Below are 13,982 nucleotides of genomic sequence, written 5' to 3' on the forward strand. Positions count from 1 at the left end.
TAGCGTTGTTGACGCACACAAGCGGGGGTACAACTCCGGCATGCGGATCCCGCCCTAAGGTACTCCTTGAAGTGAGAAAATGGGATTCGAAGGCATCTCGTAAAGCAGCGAATAAAAGTGAGAACGAGCCGTAGGTAATGAATAGGACTTTGTCAATAACCTTGGTGCTTATCCACAATGCACATCAAGTATTTTCAATTAATATCGGTTGATACGGACGTATATTTTTTTAGCGATAATTAAGCGCGCTCGCTCTCTCTCTCTCTCTCTCTCTCACTCTCACTCTCTCTGTCTCTGTGTCTGTCTCTCGTGAAATGTAATTTTCTCCATCCATGGCCAGGAAGAAGATAAGAGAATATGACTCCAAGCGGCTTCTCAGGGAGCACCTTAAGCGGCTAGCTGGAATCACTTTAGATATCTACTCAGCCCAGGTGCGTTTGAACTTCCTCCATTTCGGGTGTTAGTCCTTGCAGCTGCTCAAGAAATGGTACTAAGCATGTACTCTTCCCATTGACTTGGCACTCTGGCGAACAATTAATGGCACAACTTTTTATGTCCGCCGCCGTGTCTTAGTGGCCTCATGCATGCCATTGATTTCAAGCTCAATCACAAAGTGGCAGAGAAAGATGTTAAGAGTTTCAGTTCTTGTCTGTGGTAGCTTTGGCATCTTTTAGGAGCATGTATCAGGAAATGGTAGCTGTCTTGTGGTTGTGCCGTGTCATGAATCTCCTAGTGATCTTTGGCCCTTAGGCTTAGCATATGATCTAAGCTCTTGCTCCATCATTTTTTGGCAAAGGTGTGGGCAACCATAATTGTCCTACCACCTTGGTTGCAAAGTCTTGGGATAGAGAATCACTTGAAAAGAGAATGGCCTTGCATAGCCCTCTCTATATCAAGACCTCTGTAACGGATCCTCTTGATCCCAAACCATGGGAACAAGCTCCTCCCACGTCAAATCATTGATCCTCTCTGAAGTAATCATGGTTGAATAGAATGCATTGTACTCGGTAAAATGCATGATCTAGATTATAGCCATATCTTTAGAAGAGATGATTCTTGCATCTTCTTAATGCGATCCTTCATGGACTTCGACTATTTTGGGTCCAAAGCATGCCTCCATTTGAGCTCTCTTCATAGACGTCATCCTATTGTAAACCTTTTCCAAGTGGTACAAGATCGCTCGAACATTAGGCATACTCGGAACATGTCCAAGTACCTCACGCGTATAATTGAGAATGATAAAAGACCGGATCCTTGTATTTAGCCGATCCCAAGCATGTTGAAGCTCTGCAAGCTTCTCCAACTCCAGAGACTCGTGTGTAGGAGCCTTTGGCGGCTCAATCTTATTGTGCACCATCAAGATAAGGCCGCAGGTCTCCAATACCGACTCTAAAGCACCTTCCAGTTTTGGTAGTTGGTTGCATCGAGTTTTTGATCCTGTGGAAACACCGGCAACATCGGAAACTTCCTCTCAAGCAATTCCACAAATGCTCCAAAGCATCATTCACTATATCTACGTAAGCTTCTTCTTCTATGTCCCCCTCATGAGGACTCTCCGCAACATTCTTCTTTTTCGGTGCCATTGTCAAGACACTCCAAGGTCGCAAAGCAATTCTCCATAGGCATCAAGGTTGCAAGCAACCTCCTCTCCTCGGCAAGGGCAGGGACACCAATTGAAATTGGTCCAAAATCAGTCCCCTTTGTTGCACACAAGTCTTCTGCTGGATGGTTGAAAATTTGCAAAGGTACCGAGCATGAACCGTGCCACTTGAATAACCTTTTGGTCTTCAAAATAGTCATGCTTTATCCAACTTGAGGTTGAAAATCAATAGCACTCGGTTGTCTATCGGTTGAAAATAGCAGCTATGCAAGGGTTCTTTGTGACAAGATAGAACAAATCAGCCCCCTCCCTATGCAAAAATGCAAATCTAGCAGTCTTCTTTGCGATGCAAATGCAGCCACAAGGCGCTCTTTTGTTGGTTGAAAAATGCAACCTCACATAGCCCCTCGTGCTTTGGACCCACTAGGCTCACAAAGTCAAGCCTATGCCTCCATTGGCTTTAAAACCATATCAAAGTGCAATGGAGGTGTGGTGACAAGGGAACACTTGGGAGAGAGGAGAAGAGAAAAAAATGAGAGAGAGAGAGAGAGAGAGAGAGAGAGAGAGAGAGAGAGAGAGAGAGAGAGAAATGAAATGTTATATTAACGTCTTCAAAAGGCCAAAGTGACCTATGAGACCAAAAAGTTACAATGTGGTGGATCTAATACAAAGTCAGAGTAACAAGATGACAAAATGAAATACTATGGAGTCATGAACTGCTAGGTGTGAACTAAGCAGCTAAACAGCTAGCTGGGATAGCTAGATCAGAGGAGATCCAGCATCGGTCGCTGGCGGATCTCATCAATGTCCTCCATGGTCAGTAGTCTGACCGGGCGTCGTGCATGTCGAGCCAAAGTGATCCGAATCCTCTGATGCAGCCTTCGTCGATGCTGTGTAGTCCCCCGCAGTCGTGGGCGTCTGGATCTCCCCAACTCAGTCGCTCGGTGGATCAGTGTGCCTCTGGTGTGAGGCGACGAGCATTGCTGTGGTAGTAACTTCTCCGGGTGTCCAGTGGCAGCTCTAAAGAAGTCTGTGATCTGTCTCTGAGACTGGCTGGCCTCTCCTCTCATCAGGCTCTCTCTCTGTCTACGTAGCTCGAGCAAAAACAAACCCAAGCATCTTTGATCCTCGTACCGCATGACTCTAGAGAATGGTCCAAAGCCCTGTCTGAACAAGCAATGGAAGTGGCCTCCTATCTCGTAGTAGACGGGGCGGTGGCATGTGTAGTGCAACTCTGTCTCAGGCTCGATGTCACATAGGGGGCATGTCCTGGCCTCTACCGGTACTCCGCTGTATCTCCCAGTCTCGATCCACAGCTGGTGTGAGGATGTGTGTATCTGGCCAATAGCACATCTTATCCCATGAGACAAGTGGGTGTCCATGTATTTGGGCCTCGTCACAAAACCATCCTCCGTAAGCTGGAGGAGATGCTCTCTGTAGAAAGCCATCTTCGTGCCCAGCTCCTGTGCTGGCTGTATCCATGTCCTCTTGGTGTCTAGCTGAGTCAAGTCCTGGCGAAGGAGCCTGGTGATCTAGGACTGTGTAAGACTCAGAGAGGGCGCATCCAGTGAGTACTGGAAGGGAGGCAATTTGTCTATGCTGAACCCATGTGCTTGAAACCATGATGTCATCTCCCCATACCAGCATGTTGTATCTCCCTGCATGGCTAACTGTCGAGAGGACTCAAGTGCAAGGCGTGCATATCTGTCTCTAGGCATGTGGGAGTGCAAGGCGTGCATATCTGTCTCTAGGAAGTTCCCACATGCAGTGTATGAAGGAGACAGATCTGGTGAGCGCCTCAATCACTAGTGGGGGGGCAGCTAGCTCTGCTCGTACAATAGCACGTGGTACTGAAGCCTTGGCTCTAATGAGCCGCGAGATCATAGAGACCAGAGGCTTCTCCATGTCCCCCCATCCATCACTGCGCCCTGTCCTCCCATGATGATCCAGTGAAGGTCCCGAAGCCACCAAAGTGTCAAAGAGCCAGAGCTTCGTCCGAGGCTCCTGAAACTGAATCTGTGAACACATCCTTTCCAATCTACCCAATGCTGCATGGGCTCTGGTCAATCTAGTCTCTGCTGTCCTCCTCAATGAAAATGCTGGCCCACTAAAAACCACTCCAAGGTAAGTGTAAGCATCTGTATACTCCACCTTCTCCTGGCCGTATGTGAATGCTGACGCTGACCTCCTGATCCACTGTGGGGTGGTATTAAATACCATGACCTTGGTTTTACCAAGGTTGACGGACAAACCACTTTCCTGGGCAAACCTATGTAAAGCATCCAAGTGACGTTCCATCCCCTCCAGAGAGTCGGAGATCAACACAATATCATCAGCATATAACAATATTGAAATCCATGTCCCTGCCAGCTGTGCACCTCTATCACCATCTCTCTCAATGTAGTCAGAAACCTCATCCATATACATACCAAATAGAGTAGGAGAGAGCGGGCAGCCCTGCTTCACCCCAATAGTGGAGTAAACCGGTGTGGATAGACCCTCTGGGGTGCGTACATGCCCTACTCTGACCTGTATAATGCCATGACCTCCCAAATGAGCTCTGTGGGTACTCCCATCTGCTGTAATCTGTGCATCAATCTAGCTCTGGGCACTGTGTCAAATGCTTTGCGGAAATCCACAAAGCTACATTAGATCCGTCTCCCATGCGATCTACCCTCCTCAATGATGGCTTTGAGTGTCAAGATATGGTCAAGCGTAGAAAAACCCCTCCTAAAACTTGCCTGCCCGGCTGTGCGTATCCCGTCACTCTCTGCCCATCTACTCAGCTGCTGCTCAAGAATAGATGCTTACAACTGTGCCAATGTGTGTCCAATCATGATAGTGCGATAATTCCCATGCTCCATAGGGTCTCCCGACTTGAAGATAGGTACAATAGTAGATAGGCTCCAAGTATCAGGCAAGCCCTCACGCATGGCACGGTTAAACATAACTGCTAGAAGCTCTGCTAGTAAATCTCTGGCATGAGTGAAATGCTCAGCCACTAAGCCATCATGATCATATGCTCTCCTAGTCTTCATCTTGTCAATGGCCTTCCTCACCATCTCAACGGTGAAAAAAGCACGTATGTGGGCATGGATCGGGGGCGTCGGGAAGGGGGGTCTGCTCAGGAACCGTGTACAGAGATGATGCATACTCGCCCCAGGCCTCTGTAGAAGTGATGGCGGGGGGGGGAGTGCTCATGAAAGAGCCGCCATGCCTCACGTGAGTCTTGACTCAAGAATAGCTGGTATAGATCCTGCTCTAGGCGAGCCAAAAACGTCCTCTTCTTCCGCCGCACTAGGCATCGGAAGTCAATCTGTGATTGTCTGTGAGTGATGTCCCCCAAAAGCACCTACCTCTGAAGTCTAGCTCTAGTGTCCCGGCATTCCTCATCATACCAACTGTTCTGGGGCATGCTCCTCGAACGGCGTCTCTGCTCAGGCTTGGTATGTGGGTATGCCTCTGCTGCTACATCATGTAGTGTCTGTGTCAGTATAGTAGTAAGCTCCTCTAGAGGTCGCCCTGGCTCCTCTGTGCACAGGCGTTTGTAGATCCCATCAATGTATACAGAGTCCGTCTCCCGCGTGAAGGTGTAGCGAGTAGGGATTGCTGCCCGTAGCCTATGTGCTACACTAAACTGAAAAGAGATGGTCAACGATACAAGAGCATGGTCCACTGCCACACCAATAGGTCTAGGTCCAACCGTGAGATCTTGGATACTAGAGATGAGGCTCGGCTGTGCCATGACATAATCGACGGTGCTGGCTCCGTGTTTGTGTGGAAAGCATGTAAAACCCCCCGCAACGGGAAATCTTTGTAGGCCATTCAAGATGGCCAATCCATGTGCAGTCCCCATGTCTATCAAGTGTCCTCCATACTCAGTGTGTTCTCCATCCTGTGATAGTCTGGATAGGCCCGTCTCTGCAACATCCAACTCTCTCAGCATCTCCTCTGAAGTATCATAAAATACTGTCTGATGATGGGCAGTCCTAGCATTGAAATCCCCTAGAATGATGATGTTACCATCTTTAGAGAACTCCCATATATCATCGTCCAAAATAGAGAAGGGGGACTGTCCTCTGGGTGGTGTATAAACTGACGTACTCGGGGGAAAGTAGCAAATAGCAATGTAAAGATATCTGCCTGTCTCTGCTCTCAATCTCACCCACATGTACCTAGCTTGCTCATCCTTGCGGGCTATGTGTATCAATGGCTGCAACTCCTCCCCGAATAACACTGCCACTCCTCCTGAGCCCCGCCCTCTGTGCTCTGATCGTGTCTCCTGTCTATAGGCTGTCTCCCATCTATATCCACTAATGTGAGGCATAGATTGCCCTGGGGCCTGATGTGTCTCAGAGTAGAAGACGATGTCTCTTCCTGTAAAACTATCCTCAAAAGCACCCACACAAGGCGCATAGATCCATTACAATTCCAGGTGGCAACTTTGAGTGTGGTCCTCTAGGTCTCGCATCGTCATGTGGAGCGCGCTCTACAATCACCACCCGGCCATCTCTGTAGAAGGCCGTCTTTCCCTTCTCCCTTGCCGCTTGAATCTCTGGCATTACCTGTCTCATATGCGCAAGCTGTGTGAGAGTGAGGTCATCTCCAAGGAATATGCCTGTTTTCTTTAGTGTAGGGCTCTTCTTCAAAAAGTCCTTCTTTGCCTCCATGGATAGGAAACGGATGATTAAAGCTCTCCCTTTTGAAGTCTCCCCATTGCCTTGTGTCTTCTTCCCTACCCTCCATGCCTTTGTATGAGTAGCCTCACTACCCATCATGCGGAGAACTTCCCCTTCCACATCATCTCGATCTTTTAGACCGGTTACTCTTATATGCAAGGCTCTAGTTTTCCTTCGCTGCTCTTCTTCTAGAGTCATGTTGATGATTGTAGGTGTAAGTTGCAGTGGAATGAATGTTGTTCTTTCTCAAGATGAGTGTTCCATATTTTGCTCAAGGTTCCTTTTAGTTCTCATGGAAGGGAGAGCCTTCTGTTCCTAATGGAGAGTGCTATGATCACGAACAAAGTGAGTGGATACTGTGCGTGCAAGTGTGTGAGACTGAGAGATAGAGAGAAGAGAGATACGACACCAGAGACGTAAAACCCTCCTCCGAAGGCCCCACTCGTTGGCGAGAGTGGTCTACGATTGATTGCACAAACGGGTACAATGATGATGCATGAAACTGATGTAGGTCTAGGCTATTTCGACGATGACAACCCAAATGGCGAGGCCGACAATAGGGCTGAAAACTGTATGGATCTAACTGCTGTCCAAAAACGCTCACTGCTGAATTCTGCTGCAAGTAAAACGCTAAACTTCGGGCTGACTTTATGCTGCTAGAAAAACGCTGAATTTGCCTGATAAAAAACGCTGATGACTGCTGTGTTTTAGGGCTGAAAACGTTGCTGTCCTGCTGCGGTTCAATGCTGAAAACACAGGTTTTATGTGCTGCTGGTCAAGGCTGAAAACGCTAGATGCAAAGGGGGTGAAGCTGTGCGGTATCTGCTGAAATCGCCAAGGCAAAGGAATGGCTAGCGATGATGCAAAACGCTAGGGCTGAGGGAGGGAAAAACGCCAAGGCAGGGGGTGCTTGGTGGTTCTTGCTGAGAGAGGGGAGGACCTGTCACCAATCGCCTGGTGTTCTCCTTGCTCATCTGCTGTTTAGTGCAAACCTTGGTTTGCTTATATATTTTCTTACCCAATTTAACCTACCTACTTTCCAACAAAAGTCACTTAAATTAATAAGTGAAAACTGTCAAAAATAGGTAAAATAGGCTAAATGCACTGGAAAAATCCCCTAACTGATTCTAATGGATTCTGATGGGAATGCTTACGATTATGCTGTGTGCAACCAGAGGAAATGCATCTATACTAAGTGACTGGGCATGCACAGTCTACGAATAGACTCACAAAAGTGCCAAATCACTTCTAATCTAGACTGACTAGACTGACGGAACCCTGTTATGCTGTAGCTTGTCCATGGACACATAGGGTTGGATGTGTCACGTGACATCCCCTCCTTTTTAAAGTGAGGTATTGGTACCGAGCTGCATGGCTTCCTTGTAGTCTACCAACAACTCTCGATAATCCTTGAAAAACTCTTCCTCCTACGTCTCGTTCAAACGATAGGGAGCCTTACTGACAGGCTGTGCCCCCTCCATAAGCTCGATGCGATGGTCCTCTGGCCGCTCTGGAGGGAGACGAGGTGGAAGATCATCCAGCAAAAAGAGATGGTTAAAACTTCGTAAACAACTATGAGTACTTAGCTGGAGCTTGAATGCTTTGGGAAACTGGAGCAGCATAGATTAATGCCGCTTGTGCTCCTCGTCGTAATTCACGCTTTACCTGCACATGAGAGATGAGAGGCAAAGAATGCAGGCCCTCCTTAACACGAATGATGAGGGGGAAATCAGTTTTGGCATGTAAAGTGAGAGTGTTAGCCTCCTAATTAATGAGAGGGTTGAGTTCACGAAACCATCTTATGCCCAAAATCATATCACATCCTTAGAGAGGAGACACAAGAAATTTCCTACTGAAAGAAGCTTGTTGAACGGTAAACATCACATCAAGGCACTCCTTCGTGATGAGAGAGTCCATACAAGGAGCGAAGCCAGAAACCTCCAGAGGAGATTTATGACCAACCTCTAGGCGGGCTCTCTCAACAAGAGAGAGACTAATCACATCATGCATATTGCCTGGATCAAACAATATGATAAAACGCTGACCCTTTACATGACCATAACACTTCATGAGAGACTCATCAATGTGTGCGTCAGAGTCATGTGAAGATTCAGGGTGGTGTGTGAGAGTGCTTATGGTTGTTGTGGGTGTCTTTCGTTCTTTAGGTGGGACTGTCTTAGGACAAGCCTTCTTAAGATCCTTCTATTAGTTAATGAAAACTGCCCATAGGGCTACAACCGCCTTTGCAAGAGAGGGCTACAAAAACCATGATGGGGAGACTCTCCCAATGAAAAACAGCATATGTACAATGAGGTTAAATCAAGAGATGGGGGGAGGGAATAGCCACACAGGTGGACGGTAGTGCCATCTGAGCACACCTTGGACTATGGTGTAGAAAGGCCTAGGGCGCCAGAGTCTAAGAAAAGCCTCTCGGCGCTCCCGCGTGCGGTCGGAGCTGCCTTGTAGTCCCTCAAGCTGGCCTCTGAGAGTATGGATCAGCTCTAGCCAAAAGTCACGAACAGTCTCTGCTGGTGGCATAGGGCGAGCCTCAAAGATGCGGAAACAGCGGGCCCGCCAGGTGAACCAAAGTGTCAGGCCACTGATGAGCTCCCAACACTTCTCTCTCTCATTGCACCACTCCTGTGGAGTATGCTCTGTAGCAGGTTGGAGTGTAGGTCGCCCCTCTTGCATCACTATCATCCTGCTGTTGGATGATAGCTCAAACTGAAGTGCCGGGCCCGTGAGGGTGGACCAAGCCGCTGCCCCCCAAGTGTACTGTCGAGCCGTGGAGAGAGCAGGCATCAGTCGAAGAACTCGTAGCCATACCTGCTGGGCCGAGGGACAGTCCCAAAGACAGTGACGCTGACTCTCCACCAAATGGTCACAAGCTGCACATGCAGCCGAGAGACCACTATGCACTAGCCAGCTCCCTACTGTAGTAGCTATGTGTGCAACCAGCCATTGGAACAAGGTGACTCGCCTTGGCTGTCTGGAGTCCCACAACCTCTCCCAAAAGGCTGCCAAGAACTCGACTGTGAGACCCTCCTCCTGCCAATGACGTGCTGTAGCGGGGCGGGCCTCTCTGTGCTGCTAGTATATGACGTTCCACTCGAACAATGTACTGAAAGAACGGGACTCCTAGGTGGTCTGCAGAAGAGAAGGGGTCCCTCCATAGCCACTCACCAGGATCCCACTGTACTCTTGCCAGTGGACAACACTCCCAAGTCCACAGCCTCCAGTGTCCAGTCTCAAGAGCTGTTGGGTCAGGGTCTATGACGCAAGTCCTCCCACAGATGCCCACTACTCGGATCCTTTGAAAACAACACTCTATTACCTGCGGGGCCTCTACTGTAACTCGCTGTAGTCGTCCCCCACCCTGAAGCTCGAAGAACAGGGTTGGGACAGTCTCTGAGCAGGCCCTAACTGAGATGAGAACCTCCAGTCGTGTGAAGGCTCCCATCCACTGGGGTGCTACTGGCTCGAGAGGCGTGAGCCACTCAACTGGAACTGACTCTGAGATGTCCTGACACATGCTCTGCACCCCTCTCATGCCGTGTAGTAGCTGGAGCCCCTGCACTCCTCTGACAAACCTGTGAACTCTACCCAGTCACCTAGAGAGCACGCTAGAGCTGCTGCCATGGGACCCCAGGAAACATGAGGCCGATTACCAACCAAGTGGCCTATGTGAGTGCTAACCATGGGGTTCCAGACGAGGGGCTGCCGAAGGCGCTCCTCCGTGCATGTCGGCTGTCTCTGCTCCAGGCCACGCCGTAAGAGCTCCCAAGATCGAAGCAAACTCACAGCGAAGCGGTCCTCCAGTCTCCTGCTCAAATCAACTCTGCGCATCTCTGTAAAGATCCATCTGGTCGAAGGTTGCCAAGGGCCTCTTGACTGAGGCACCCTGGCACGAAGCCGCTATAGCAAGAACTCCTTTCAAGGCTCCTCACCTGGAAGAAGTCCTCTGACAATGAACTTCCCAAGAAGGGCTCTGCTCTGCTGTGTTGGATCAATGATCCCAAGCCCTCCCCGAGAACAAGGAAGTGTGATGACCTACCAAGCCACCTTGGCTCGGGCTATCTGAGTGTCACGTCCTGACCTAAGGAAGTTCCTGATCAGCCTCTCTACCTGGTTGATACAAGAACTGGAGAAGATCTAGCAGGAAGTGATGTACCACATAGTCGCCAACAACACCTGGTTGGCAACTACTACTCTGCCAGCCAGAGAAAGTCGTGCTGAGCTCCAATGTAACAACTTTCTCCTGATAGACAGGAGAAGGGGGGCAATCTGCTGCTCGAGAGACAAGTCCAAACCAACCTGACAACCCAAGTACCGAACTGCAGTCCCTGGGGGAATCCACCTGAAACCCTCTCCTGGCATCCAATCGGGCACAGGAGCACTACCAAGCGAGAAAGCCACTGTCTTTCTCCAGTTGATCAGTGCGCCCGATGCACAACAGAAGGTCTCCAAAGCCTGCTCACATCTGTGAAGGTTGGCCTCCTGGCCATCCAAGTACAAGGCTGAGTCGTCGGCAAACTCAACGTCCAGTAGCTCATCTCCCCGAATAGGGAGTGCTAAGCCCCGTAGACCAACCTGCTGTGACACCAAAAACCTGCTCATCGCCTCCGCATAGATCAGAAAGAGGAAGGGGGCAAGAGGACAGCCCTGTCTGACCGAGCGTGTAAGCATGAAGCGATCACCTCTACCTCCTGCCAAAAGAACCTGACTGTGAGCCTGTCTGTACAAAGCTGACACCCCTCTGATCCAAGCATCTGAGAAGCCCATCCTGCGTAGAGTGCCCTCTAGAAAGTCCCAGTCAACTCTGTCGTATGTCTTCTCAAAATCAAGAAGAAGAATCACGAGGTCCTCACCACGGAGCCGTGCCAGGGCAGAAGCCTCCCAAAAAGTAAAGATGTTGTCAAGGATACTGCGTTCCTTGACAAAACTTGTCTGGGTCCCATGTATAAGGCTCTCTAAAAGTGGCTGAATCCTCAAACTCAAAGCCTTGGCAAGAATTTTGTAGGCTGAGTTGAGGATGGTGATGGGGCGCCACTGTCGAATCTCATCCAAGGAGCCACCCTCCTTGGAAATGAGGTAGATCAGGCCCTCACTCATGCTGTTAGGCATCACTCCTGTGTGCAAAATGTACTGAAAAGCACTACAGAGATATGGGCCAAGCAGGTCCCAGTACTCCAAGAAAAAGCTGGGAGTCAACCCATCCTCTCCTCGAGAGCTACCACGGGGGAGGGCCCTAAGAGCCGTGTGCAGCTCCTCAAGCTGAAGCGGCATCTCTAGCCTCTGACGCATCTCCTCAGTCACAAGACAAGGCATCTGTGCCCAAACTTGCTCCTAGCATGCATCCTGCCGCTCTGACTTGGGCTTTGCAGACAGTAACTCACGGTAGAAGTCAGTAGCAACTGCACGCATATCCTCGGGCTCACAAGCAACTGACCCGTCGGGCCTTCTCAACTGACTGACCTTGGCATGCGAGTGCCGATGTCCCACTGTCTCAAAGAAAGCACCAGTCACTCTGTCGCCCACCTGAGTCCACTGAGATGCCTGTCGGTGGAAAGCAAACTCATGTCACCTCTCCTCTGTGCTAGCAAGCTCCTGACGAGCCTGCTGTAACTGCCCCTCCAACCAAGGACTGTCTGGATGTTGCTCCTGCATCCTCTGTAGTGAAGCAATGCCCTGTTTGAGACGCTGCTCCGCCTCTCTCGCTGCAGCCCGGCGAGCCAGAGACTCCTGAAGAAAAAAGTGGCTAATCTGAGCTAGGCCTGAGGCCACTCTGTGAGCAGGAGAGTCTTGCCTGTCTCTGCCCTCTGTCCAGAGAGCCTCTACCCTCTCTCTGAGTACTGAGTCCAACAAGACCTTCTTTGGGATGTGAAGCATCGTGCTCCCACTCCTTTGCCTGTCTGCCACTGTGAGGATCACTGGTGCATGGTCCGAGAAAGAGGTCCCTGCCAGGATGCCCACTGACCCTCCCAAGTCACTGAAGTGGTCACTAATGTAGAAGCGATCTATCCGCGATAGATTCACTCCTCCCACTCTGCGGTCCGATCGAGAGAAGGCTAGACTGTCTGGGGGCCTCACAAAACCAAAGTGCTGCCATGTATCCGAGACCCTCAGAGTCATACAAAACCTCTCCCAAGCTGCCAACTCGACTCCATGCACAGTAGCATGGCTGCCACCAATCCTGTCAGAAGGGTCCTCCAACATGTTGAAGTCCCCTCCTATGCACCAATGATCTGCCTGCGGCAGAGACTCAACAATCTGTGACCAAAACTCTACTCGAGCACTCGCCACATTAGGCGCATAGATGTTCAGAAACCCACTAGGCCACCCTGAACTTGCATAGTAATCCACTGAGCCTTGCCTGGCACAATAATCCCTCTGCCCACAATGGCCTGCTGCAATGAGTCCGCAATAGTCATACATACCTCACCCTGGATGCCTCCAGGTCCAAAAGCAGCCGGCCAAAAAGTATCATATCGTCCACACAAAAGCTGACCACATCGCCGAATGCGGCTCTCACACAGATGGTGCTTCTAAAGCATAAGGAGATCAATCTCTCCTCCCACAAGGCAACGCTGAAGCTCTTGTCGCAATTGGCCCCGCTGACGCTGAAACTGGGGCCCACCTACTCCCTGCACGTTCCATGAGACGATCCTCATGGGGAGCGAGAGAGAACAGATGCTGCCGCAGCAGCTAGACGGGCTATCTTCGAGGCTGGCTTGGATGGGGAGTAATCCGCATCCGAGCGTCCTCTAGATAGGTGTGACTGCAATGAGTGCCTAGCCCAAGCCCAAGCAGAGCGAGCCGTGCGTAAAGCAACCTCCTCCGTCCAGGAGTCCTCATGAATGTATACATAGCATGGCAAACACTGTGTATCAGCAAAGAAGTAAACCACAATGTGTCTACATCCTGCTGAGTCTGGGGGTGTCACCGTAAACTTGGCCAATGGCCACAAGGCCTGTAGCATGTCTGTAACTCCTAGTTCTTCCATGTGGTGAGAGAACTCTAGGACCTGTGTATGCAACCATCCCAACACTGAGTCGAGAGTCCACTCTGTCTGGGCTCTGCCGCAAAGGGGGAAGGAGAAGCCAACTGCTGAGTCCAAGGCCTTTGTCCCCCTAGCGGCAAGGAACAGAGCATGGACCCTAAAGCAGGCTGCCTCATGGTCTGCTGAAGGATCGCCGAGAAAACAAGTGAAGCCGTAGTCGAAGAAGTCCTAGCGGTGCCGGATGTTAATGCTCGTCGGACCACGAGGGATAGCTGCAAGGGAAGATGTATGTACCTGCAGAGAGGGCCGTAGGAAAGGCTGACCCTCTCTCGCTAGGCGAGTCGTGGCAAAGGCGCTGCCAAGAGATCTCCTAGCCGCCGGAGAAGGCCCTGCCCCCTGGGCCGACTGTGGAACTGGAGCAGGAGGGGGGGGAGAAGGAGCTGGGGGAAGCGGTGGAGAAGAGGGGCGGGAGGGGGCGACAGAGGTAGAGGGGCGAGGTGCAGAGGCGGCGGGAGCAGAAGGCGGGTGTCACGATTGTGACTATGTTGCAGTATTACATCTCTTCCTAGTTGCAGATACGCGAAGTGCCATGCCGAGGAGGACCCCTGCGCTTGGATGGTCACACCCCTTCGCTCAAAGGACATGCCTCTTCACCAAAAGCCACACTCCTTTGACGACTGGTCACACCCCTTTGCTCTACGGG

The 13,982-nt window shown here is 50.5% G+C and overlaps 1 protein-coding gene across 2 annotated transcripts in view; it reads left to right on the forward strand.

The window, feature by feature from the left end:
- Positions 1 to 234: 234 nt before the first annotated feature.
- The window catches only part of LOC147428328 (ATP-citrate synthase alpha chain protein 3-like), a 43,123-nt gene continuing 29,375 nt past the window's right edge, over positions 235 to 13,982 (forward strand). Inside the window, exon 1 of one of the 2 annotated variants that reach the window (XM_086497318.1) lies at positions 235 to 431. In XM_086497318.1, the coding sequence (XP_086353444.1) occupies positions 333 to 431 (99 nt within the window). In that variant the 5' untranslated portion in view covers positions 235 to 332. The remainder of the gene's footprint in view (positions 432 to 13,982) is intronic. The other variant, XM_086497317.1, reaches the window with a different exon arrangement.

Source organism: Adiantum capillus-veneris, chromosome 23, assembly GCF_014529385.1.
Source record: "Adiantum capillus-veneris isolate H3 chromosome 23, ASM1452938v2, whole genome shotgun sequence".
In the NCBI taxonomy this organism is placed as follows: domain Eukaryota; kingdom Viridiplantae; phylum Streptophyta; class Polypodiopsida; order Polypodiales; family Pteridaceae; genus Adiantum; species Adiantum capillus-veneris.